The 10,683-nt window shown below is 38.8% G+C and overlaps 2 protein-coding genes across 3 annotated transcripts; one reads left to right on the forward strand and one right to left on the reverse strand.

The window, feature by feature from the left end:
* Positions 1-152: 152 nt before the first annotated feature.
* Positions 153-3,593, reverse strand: LOC148333705 (transmembrane protein 120A-like). The gene is made up of 12 exons (XM_088300880.1): positions 3,375-3,593; positions 3,088-3,206; positions 2,823-2,930; positions 2,602-2,661; positions 2,339-2,434; positions 2,170-2,259; positions 2,022-2,087; positions 1,836-1,897; positions 1,662-1,754; positions 1,475-1,539; positions 1,161-1,229; positions 153-789 (listed from the first exon to the last, which is right to left on the reverse strand). The coding sequence occupies exons 1-12, from the start codon at positions 3,453-3,455 to the stop codon at positions 676-678; spliced, it is 1,023 nt and encodes a 340-aa protein (XP_088157006.1). The 5' UTR covers positions 3,456-3,593; the 3' UTR covers positions 153-675.
* gdpd1 (glycerophosphodiester phosphodiesterase domain containing 1) lies at positions 2,996-9,772 on the forward strand. Of its 2 annotated transcripts, none has more exons than XM_088300883.1 (10): positions 2,996-3,184; positions 5,872-5,914; positions 5,983-6,118; positions 6,474-6,519; positions 6,720-6,841; positions 6,985-7,074; positions 7,197-7,330; positions 8,144-8,203; positions 8,394-8,445; positions 8,655-9,772. In XM_088300883.1, exons 2-10 carry the CDS (start codon positions 5,898-5,900, stop codon positions 8,787-8,789), a joined length of 792 nt encoding a protein of 263 aa, XP_088157009.1. In that variant the 5' UTR covers positions 2,996-3,184; positions 5,872-5,897; the 3' UTR covers positions 8,790-9,772. The 2 variants fall into 2 exon arrangements, with proteins under 2 accessions (XP_088157009.1, XP_088157008.1); XM_088300882.1 differs by lacking the exon at positions 2,996-3,184 and adding an exon at positions 5,028-5,545.
* Positions 9,773-10,683: the final 911 nt, after the last annotated feature.

Genomic DNA, 10,683 nt, shown 5'->3' on the forward strand with positions numbered 1-10,683 from the left:
ATTTGTACCTTTTTTGTTTCCAGCACTGGATACAAACTAACAATAATGCAAGGTGTAACTCTTTCACGTTTATCAAACACAACAAACCAAATTAAAGTACACGAATAACTTAAAGATAAAGATGGCCTTTATTAGTCCCACAATGTGGAAATTTGCAAAAATGTACAGTATAAAATTAACCTTGAAGAATGTGATGACATGATATGTACTAAATAGTTTAGAACATTCAATAAAAGGCCAATTCATGAAGAAAGCAAGCCTCAAATATTGATCTAAAAACATGCTGTAATATCAAATACACTAATCAAGTGTTTCCCAACCTTTATTGGACCAAGGCAGCAATTTTACATTGCAAATCTCTCCCACAAAACAATAATTTCACAATAAGTATAAATATAGAAATAATGATGGGCTTGTCTGTGCCTGTTGAATTAAACACAATTGATACTCACAGTGACTTAATCTGCTGTATGAAGGACAACAGGCGGTTAAACAGGTTTATTGTAATTGATGTCATGAAATGGAGGAGTATTAAATTATGCTGATTGTCACTTTACATCTGTATTTGTTCATAAACAACAAATGTTGGACAAATTAAGTGAAAATAAATTATTTTCATGGCTCACTAATGTGCCACAGTGCACTACTTGAGATTAACTACCAGTACTGTTTGAATCACAAGATCTTGGTTTTCTGATTCCTCCGCTTGAGCTTCTGATGGATCACAGCAAGAGTCGTGAAGAAGTTCCCCGTGAACAGAATAAAGAAGCAAAGGCTGCACACCAAGACCTGGCATTAATAACAGAATAAAGGTGAAGTACTGCTCTGCTGGATTTTCATTTTCATTTTCAGAAACATAGATAATTGAGAAGCTCATAGATATTTATAACTTAAATTTAGCACTGCCAAAAACAAAGAGTATAAACAGTTTCACCATGAGACTGTCAGATCAAAAATGTTGATTTGGTTTGCTCAAATATTGTAGTGCAATATGGACAAGCTTTTTATCTTGAAAGTAAACTCGGAAATCCAAACTACAGTTCAACTGGAAATGGTTGCCTCATTGTACTGTGAGAAAGACATGCCTTTTGAATTAATGAGTCTAAATGTTTAATAAAAGCAATAAGAGGGAGTGAAAGCTGGACTGCATGTGCGCTGACCTGCCATTCTTTGCAGTCTGGGAGCTGAGCCATTCTGAAGAGAGAGAGGCTATTGAAGAGCTGCCAGAACTACAAGAGAACAGGAGTTGTGTTTGTTTTTTTATGTGCAAAAGACAAATACAACAAACAGTGACACACCAAACGTTACATACAAATATAAAACCTGAATAGATCTTTTCATGTAAACAGGCTTAACTCTGACATGAGTCATGTGCATGTGATTTTGTGTATCATGTCGAAAGCATGACAAAGCACAATTGTTCATGCAAACTCATAGGACTCATTTGCGGTTGTTCCATTGGCTGTATACTCACATGACCGAAAAACAGGAAGGGCAAAAGAAATGTCAGTCCTTTCCACATCCAGGACTGAAATCCTTCTAAGAATAGAAAATTACATTAATGCTCTGAATTTTAAGCTATCATTATTTGTACATGGCCTCCACATGAGTGGATGAAGACGGCAAAATCGATGACCATGGTGTGTGTTTGTAAACCTTACCCACGGTCAGATCCATGTTGTGTCTTTCTCCCAGCGCTCTCAGTCTGTATAGACATCCACTCTGATAATAACACTGCAGACATTGAACAAAACCTGCATGTTCATGAGAAGATGTTTAGATGACAGTGTAAGAAACATCTGCTTCAACTAAATGTTTCAAAGACTTGACCTTACTTTGATAGAGGGAGTAAGCCAGAAATTGGTTCCTGAAAATCTTGTACAAGTTGCCATCTGGCCTTGAGCGCAGAAGGGAGGACATTTCAACTAAGCAGTGCCAGAAAACTTTGAATTCAAATATAGTCTGTGTGTGTTTCACGTTGCTTCATGTTGTTAAGGGCTTTCTATTTAGTATTTACTCACCATGTCAGCATTACACCAGACAAAAAAGCTGAGATGTAGTGATGGAAAACCCACCAGCCTTTAATTCTGTAAGGAAGGTGACACATGGAGAATTCACTTTCAAAATAACTTTGAAAAAGTATTTCTTCAGATACAATATAGGGCTGACCTGGAGCCGTTGGTGATGAGGATACTTTCCCTGATTGTTAATGTGCAGTAATACCACACCAGCAGATAGTTGAGGATAGCATCGAGAAATCTGAAGCAATTTACAGAAATTAAACACAAACGTCCAACTGACATAAGGGGACAAGTGCGTATTTTCTAAAAATGCTTACCTGTAGCTCACAAAAAAATAGCATGTAAATGAAAACAGCAGCAGGACGACCGTGAGGTACAGCTTGAACTTCTCATATTCGTCTTTGTAGGCAAATCTGATGATGAGTTTTCAAAATATAAAAAGAAATCTCCATCACTGCACTGTCGTTCTATGTGAACTAAATGAAGCGAGTGAAGCCTTCGGGAGCATCGTTGGCTGAGAACATAACCTGACCTAGAAATCGTTACAACGCAGAAAGACTTTAGAAAAAAGAGCACTTACTTTAACTGTTTGCTGAGCAGAGTGACATTCACATTTCCAAGAACCAGCGTGAGGTACAACCTGAAATACAAAATCATATTGATTATTTCATTTTTAATATAACTCAGAACACAATCCAAGAATATGATTTTATCCATTTATTATAAGCAATATGTTTCAGTATTTAGTGCTTTATGCATCTTGTATGGTTTTAGCAAGGTTGACTTATTAGAATTTGTCACCCATTTTTCCTTGGGAGGAAGGATTCCATTTCAAAGTAAGCACTGGTTTGCATCTTTATTTTCTCGTTTATTTCAAGGGCATCTTCTTCCGACAGTCCTTGGTTGCACCTGGTTGATGATATAAAAACACGACCAGGGTTATCACCGACATATCCGCGCTTGAGTGAGTTGGTGTGAGCCTGTTGGAAAACCTCCCTTTTCAGCTAAGTGTGTGTAGGTGTGTGTGTGTGTGCGCGCGTGTGTCTGTGTGTGTTTTGGCAGTTACTTTTTCACGAGAGAGGACATCTCCTTGAGTCGTGTTTGTTGACGGTCAATCGAGGAAGAGCAGCTTTTTTGGAGTTTGAAAATTTCATCCAGTTTTTGTAGGTATATCCTGTGTGTCTCCTGATTGACAACAAACACAACAAATTGATAGACGGAGGAAAATTATGCAGTGCAGTTAATGTTGTTGAGCTTTCCTGTGGGGAATTGTAAGTAGAATCTATACAACTTCAGAGAGCATATGCAATTTAATACAAAACACAGAAGTGGCGGTTACTTATGGTTACTTACCTGAGCATGCTGATACTCTTCTTCCAGACATCGCCACTGCTGCAGAACATCTGTTAAATTTTGTCGCATTTTGTCAGTCATTTGTTTGCTTTAATTTATACTAAAGTATTTGTATTTGTATTATTTATCCACTTTAAATGACTAGCACATGATGTGCTGAAGTATTATTCGTCAGGGTGTGTATGTCATTATCACGGATAGTTTATTGCACCGAGTGAACTTTGACTGGTACACATGTTGAAAATTCTGACTTGGACATTGTTCGAAGCAATTTCTGTTTAGCTCTGTGTTCCATTGTCAAACACAGTGGGTAGTTAATCCACAATGAATTGCACAAATGATGGACATGGATTGTTACAGCTTTTTATCTTAAACATGCAAACAAATAAAAAATCTACACTGTGTACTGCTTGTCAAAAAAGGAATTGGAAGAAGTTAAAGTATGCATGTATAATTGCGAATGTTCACCCAATGCGACCACATTACTGTTCTGGTTTATGGTGTTAAATCAGTTAACAAATTTCGTCAGAAGAACATTTGAAGTATTATGTGGGTTAAATTACCTCTAGAAAATGAGCAGGCATATGGTGTTTGGTTTAAACTTCAAACTACCTCACAGTTCTGAGTTTGAAATTTCGCAGAGGCACACAAGAGTGAAGTTCTCCCTGAGCCCTCGTGAATTTCATTGTGAGTACACCATCATCCTCCCACCTCCCCAAAACATGGTTATTAGATTAATAGAATACTCTAGTTTTGATAGGTGTGAGTGTGAACTATTGTTAGTCAAAATGTGCCCTGCATCTGACCGTTCCAGGGTGTGTCGTTCAAAAAGTTAGCCAGCAAGCTCACCTTTGACCCCCACAAAGACAAGACAAATAGAAACTTGATGAATAAATAAAACTGACTGACTGACTGACTGACTGGTGATCTAGTCAGTGTGGGCCCTGCTTTTTCAACTACTACTTTTTGTGAACCTTGTAACAGATATCTACTTGAATAAAATTTTGAAATTAATGTAAAATCACCAAATATGAAGTATATTTAAGATCCAACGATTGTTCTAATAGCTTTCTTGGATCCTTGAATATGGTCTAAAAAGAGACATTTTGACAGATTTTTTTTTCTTTCATTTTTTTTCTCAATTCTTGAAACAGTACATTTAATTCTTCCTACAAGCACCACGCTCCAGCAGTGTTTTTTTTTTTTGCAAGGCCCAATGTTAACTTGATCAGTGTTTTGTTCTGAGATGATGTGCTAAAGATGTTCTGCTAACATGGTAATATTGATATAATTATTGCAAATATTACCAAGAACGTGACGCCTTTCCAAAATTGATGAAAAGACAAAAAGAAAACTTTTGGTGCCGAGAAGCTGACAAACACATTGAAGTGGATGCAGAAATTTCTGGTAAGTCCTGGCTTCTTTGTACATGGGACCGCAATTCCTCTTCTTCATACTTATGAAACCTTGTCTTGCAAAGAAATAATCCAAGCCTGGTGTGATTTTGACCAAACGAATAAACTCTTTGGCCATAAAGGTATATTGACGCAAACACAATACTTTCTCCATACTAAAAACACCATACGGCACTGCGCTCATGTACATATCTCAATCCGTCCAGTAGGAGGTAATAATGAGCCTTTATGGTGGGTTGCAAAGCACCAGTATGTTGTTGTGCAGTCCACGAAGAAGAAAAGCTACACATTACACAAGCAGCAACAAAGACTGTCACACACAGCTGATTGGACAAGCAGCAGCAGTGGACTGCCCGAAACGACATATACACTATACACACATCTGGACATTTAAACTAGAACCGGGTTTAAAATGGTTGATGTACAGCTAAGGAAGGGACACTGCGACGCTCTTTAAGAAATGGGTAAGCGTCAGACTTGACAAGCTTGACTCCGACGCTAGCCAGCTAACATTGCCTCATACAACGACGTAAAAGATGTATTTATACGCTATTGAAGTAATGGGGCTAAGGTACTCGTAACAGGTCATATCTGTGCGTGTCCTGTCAATTTGGGGGGGGATGTATGGTGCGGTTTACGTCCTGTCAACGGTGACAGGCTACGTCCTCACCTCTGCGCTGCTGCTCAAATGTCCGACTCTACTTCACCGAAAGAAGAAAGAGGGATTCCACAGCAAGCACATTTCTCATCGTGGAGGTAAGTGAGGTGTGGTAATCTCTCGAGCAGTGTGCGTGATGTCTATTGTGTGGAAGACACTCCTCAACTCGGCGCACACCGCAATAGTCAATGTCATGAGATCCCATACAGCTCATGGTGGTAAAGTACTCGCACTCAGGACTTGAGTAGAAGTACTGATACTTGTGTAAAAATAGAAGTGCTCTTGCTCCAGTACTAGGGTATAAAAGTACAGACTCAGAAATCGCCATAGAAAATGGATGGACCGAGAAATCTTGCATCTTGTGTGAATCTCATCAGAAATTGCAGGTGTACCTAATGTTGCAGTACTCTTGTCTGCATTGCAGGAGCAGCAGAGAACCTTGAGAACACAATGGCGGCTTTCAAACAGTAAGTTGAACTTCAAACCACAGTGCCAGGTGAAAGTCTGCAGCTAAACAGCATGTTGGTCCTCACAGCGCCGTGGCTCTTGGCACGGACATGTTGGAGCTCGACTGCCACCTGACGAAAGATGAGCAAGTTGTTGTGTCACATGATCCACACCTGCAGCGCGCAACTGGTATTAACGCCTACATCTCTGACATGGCCTATGCGGTAAGTAGCTGCTTTATATACACAAACACATATACACACACATACAGAGCTGGGCACTTGACCCTTTTTTGCCGGTCCTCCGGTCGTTATCTCAGTATGGTTCCGGCCTCGACCCTCTGGCCTTATTCATGCAAATTGTCTGCCCCCAATCAGTTTCAGCCCACCCATATACACATTGGATGTATAGCAAAATTTTATATGCTTACGTTGCTGTCCCATTTTGGCCACAGAGCAGTTGAAATGAAACACTCTTTCTCCTTGATATAGCTGTCACTTACGCACGCACTCACTTCACCTCCATATTTGACCTTGAGTCTCTACGCCTTCTCCACTTTCTGCTGTTTGCTCTGTACAGGAGTTGCCACCATACCTCTGTAAGCTGGCTGTAACCTTTCAAAGGGGTGAGTGTTCAAGTGGTGCACTCCCATGCACAACTCACGAGTCAATCGGAGCAATTAATCAGACTGCCGGCACTGTAAGACAATAAACATCCCACGCAGGTTCTATTACATAATTACAATCATTTTTATATCGCGGAAGTGGCCTCGTCCGTCACATTGCCTGGAATGACCCTGTTATATCAACTTGTCCTTGTGTACAGAGTGTATTTGTGAGGGGGGAGGGGACAAACACATTCCTCTGCTCAAGGATGTTTTTGAAGCATTTCCCAACACTCCTGTTAACATTGACATCAAGGTCAACAACGACACACTCATCAAGAAGGTACGTGCGTGTATCTGTGCTGCTCAAGAACAAATATCACTATCAAAGCCTCTTTAATTTTGTCCATGACAGCTTCATGTCAGATACACATTTCCCTATACATTTGGATTATGTGTTCCATCATTTATGTATTTGTGTGGCAGGTGTCCGAGCTGGTCGTAAAATATGACAGAGAGCATCTTACGGTATGGGGCAATGCCAGCAACCAGATAGTCAGGAAATGTTACCAAGAGGTACGTATATCTCTCTGCTGATTCCACATCACCATTTAATGAAATTTGGCAGGGTAGTTTCAAAACAAATTACTCCCAGAGACCGCTGTAATCCCTGACCATCTTGGATTCATGTGTTGCAGAACCCTCGCATTCCTGTGTTGTTTAGCTTTCCCAGAGTGTTGCAGTTGTTGGGCCTCTTCTACACTGGCCTTCTTCCTTTCGTTCCCTTAAAGGAACAGTTCCTAGAAATCCCAATGCCCAATATTGTTAACAAGTAAGTGTATGTATGGAAAAAAGCTAGACGCAATGTTTGTTTGGATATAAAGCACATACATGAATCCAGAAATACTCAGTGCTTCATTTCCACTGACCCCATTTTGTTATGTTAGAGCCTTAATCCAAAACGGAATCATTTATTTTTCAAGAAAATCCTACAAGTAACACCCCATAATGACAAGAGGTTTGGTATTAAATCAGATATCCCCAAATATTCACAGCCTTTGTTCAATACTTTATAGATGCATATGTTTATGATGCCACAAGCGTCGCTTCATTGCAAAGGTTGTCAGTACTTGCGTACATGTGGGTTCTGTTCAATTTGTTATTATGGAATATTATGTGTGGAGTTTGAGTCAATAAAGGAATGTAATGCATTTTAGAATGAGACTGAAACATAAAATGTGGAAAAAGTGAAGCCCTGTGAATATTTTCCAAATGCACAGTATGTAAAAAATGCATCAGAAACAAATGGCATCAGCCAACAAATTTTCACTGCTCACGTTTGGTCAAAGCGCAGTTTATTTTTACACTTAACTGATTTTTCATGGTTTATTAGACACACATACATCATCATCATTGAAAAAAATAATTCAGGCTGTGATATGGTTTCTGAAATGAGAAAATCTATCCATTTTACTCCCCTTATCCGGGTCACAAGTCACCCCTGCACAATTATGAAGGCTGCATTTAAATTTTGGAGATTATTTGAATTAACAAATGATAAGCAAGATTTTTTAGGTCTGGCAACTAGGTGACCCCTTACAAAAAAAAAAGTTTATAAACAAATTTTCAATATACCTCTTTACAGACTTTATGATCCAAACAGAATAACCAGGAGCCAGCGCCTACTGACCTGGCTTGCAGATAGGTGAGTTGATTCATCTCCTTTACCAGTCAGTTAATGAACTTTCTGTCTGGTTGTTGGAATTAGCTGCATCTGACATCATCCTTTACCATTTTATCTGTTCCCCTTCTCAGGTTCAAGCATGCTAATATTTTATTTTTTTTTGCAATTTTTAATGCTTATTATGATCCCAATTCAAATGTTTCCTTTGCAGATTATTGATGAGGAAAGCGCTCTTCCAGCATCTCACTGCTCGGGGAATACAGGTAAGGATTGAGTAGGTTATTTGATCCCTCACTTCAGTTGTTTTTTCCACTTTTGTCCTGAAATAACCCGACGTGATAAGAGCTACCATGTCACACATCATTACTTACCAATTTAATGACCAGCAGTTTTTCGTACATGTAATGCCGACATTGACTTTATATACATGTTCAGAAATACCGTAGTGTAATATCGTTATGTCTGGTATTAGGTGTACATTTGGGTGCTGAACGACGAAGAAGACTTCCAGAGGGCATTTGACTTGGGAGCTACAGGAGTTATGACAGATTTTCCCACCAGGCTTAAAGACTTCTTGGATCGTAATGCCCTTTCCAAGCCAGAGTGACTTGTCTCCAGCCACCTCAACTCCCCCGTAACCAGGATAATTGTGTTTGAGCATTACACATTTTTAAATTAGAAATAACATTGAGCCCCCCAAATTAATTGTTCTCTATTAAATCTGTCCACACGTCTTCTGTAAGCATCACAATCAAAGCTTGATCATTTTACTTGAATGTATTTGTGATGTTTGTAGCACTCCTGCACTACTTCTGAAGTGTTCAATGTTGCACGCAAATATGCCGGCAGATGGAGCTGCCAATCACAAATTACCTCACATTTTATTTCATAACAGGTGGATGGGATAAAGGATGGATGGATGGGTGCTTTGTATTTGGTCTCATTTTGATCTGACTTTGTGTGCACACTGATACCAGTGCTGTCTTAAGAGCTCAACTCAACTGAATTTATACAGCCCTTTAAGACAACTACTATAAGCGCTACATAAGTGAAAGCCCATTTATAATTGTATGTGCAAGTTTTGCACGTTTACTTTAATGAGCTGCACTGTTTTTTTTTTTTTAAGAAATTGCAACGTTTTTAATTTCAAGTACAACAGAGGCTGGAACACTATGATTGACTTTGCTACATTCTTTTGGAAGAACAAATCACAGGTAATCCATTTTAGGATATTCAAACTGCTAATGTTCTCCAATCCAGATGGTTGACAAAGCATCTTGTGTCAGTAATTTTTGCCATTTGCTGATTGTTAAGTGTTGTCAATGAATTTACGGTAGCTTTCTTATTTAATGGTATTTATTGATTGAGTAACTCACCCCCATCAGTCTTATGGTCTACTTGTACTGAAGATCTTAAAGCAATTGAAATTGTCTCAATTTATATTAGAATGTCATTTTTGCATGCAAATTTGAGTATTTGTTGGTCTGTTTTGGTGACATGTTTGCACAAGTGACAAGACCTTTGTGGTATCTCAACTATTTTGTTTTTGTTTGAAGTAATAAAATATACACAATCTGTGACACAAGCAAACCGCTTTTCTACCTGTGTAAGTATAATCGTTTCGCCACTAGGGGAAGACAGAGTTGCGTTTTGTTGTCGCAAAGTCTTGAGAGTACGTAGGTTAAAGTACTGATGTGGGATTAATGCGTACCACGTTTTGCCTTTTTTTCATGAAACGTAATATTTAACACATGAAAAGACGATTCTTTATAAATCACTTAAATATCTAAATACTTCGTCTTCTAGACCATTCGGTAAAGCGTGTACCCGCAGTCAGTGAACTTGTCGTTATTGAGCTGTCTCTGAACCAATGATTGCAGTGTTGCTATGCTGTTTCACTTAAATGATTGGCCTGTCAGCATGCCAATCATTATTCAGTTCATCCCTCGCCAAAGATCTCACAGCCAAGTCGGAAAGATGAACCTCAGTCGCTTACGTTTTAAATGAAAGTTTTCAAATTTTATGGCTTACATATACACCACGAGAGATGTGAGATACAATTCAGCATTATAGGCTTCCACCGTTGAGCTTTCATTGAAATAAAACCAATCATTTTGTGTTTGGCATCATGAACGGAAGCATTTCCTTGACGAGTTCAGTTTACAAGGTAGAGATATGCAATACATGCATAAATACGTTATTGGCACAGTAAGAACATGATAATTGTTACCTTACCAGCTATATGTCCAATTCCTGTATCATCATGTATCGAATCTGACTTTACGCTCCTCTAGCCACATCGCATGCGTGAAATCACTGTCTTTGCATTAGTGTTTACACACTACAAGCGTTACTGCAATGATTTTCTTAATATTGATATAAAAAAATTGCAATTTTATAGTGTGTATATAGTATCGTGAATATACAATACCGAATATTTATTTTCGTTCTTTCTTTTTTGTTTTGGTTCGGGTGTTTTAATGTTTACAGCGAAGGCGGCC

The sequence above is a fragment of the Idiotropiscis lumnitzeri genome, chromosome 7 (assembly GCF_059441095.1).
Source record: "Idiotropiscis lumnitzeri isolate Australia: NSW breed Sydney's pygmy pipehorse chromosome 7, RoL_Ilum_1.0, whole genome shotgun sequence".
Taxonomy (NCBI): Eukaryota; Metazoa; Chordata; class Actinopteri; order Syngnathiformes; family Syngnathidae; genus Idiotropiscis; species Idiotropiscis lumnitzeri.

Coding starts and splice junctions, on each gene's coding strand:
- LOC148333705 (XM_088300880.1), bottom strand. CDS start 3,455: ATGACTGACAAAATGCGACAAAATTTAACAGATGTTCTGCAGCAGTGG. Junction 2,931..3,087: donor ATGTCCTCTCTCGTGAAAAA/GTAACTGCCAAA, acceptor ATCATCAACCAG/GTGCAACCAAGGACTGTCGG. Junction 2,435..2,601: donor CTGCTCAGCAAACAGTTAAA/GTAAGTGCTCTT, acceptor ACTCATCATCAG/ATTTGCCTACAAAGACGAAT.
- gdpd1 (XM_088300882.1), top strand. CDS start 5,410: ATGTATGGTGCGGTTTACGTCCTGTCAACGGTGACAGGCTACGTCCTC. Junction 7,075..7,196: donor TCAGGAAATGTTACCAAGAG/GTACGTATATCT, acceptor CATGTGTTGCAG/AACCCTCGCATTCCTGTGTT. Junction 8,204..8,393: donor CTGACCTGGCTTGCAGATAG/GTGAGTTGATTC, acceptor TTTCCTTTGCAG/ATTATTGATGAGGAAAGCGC.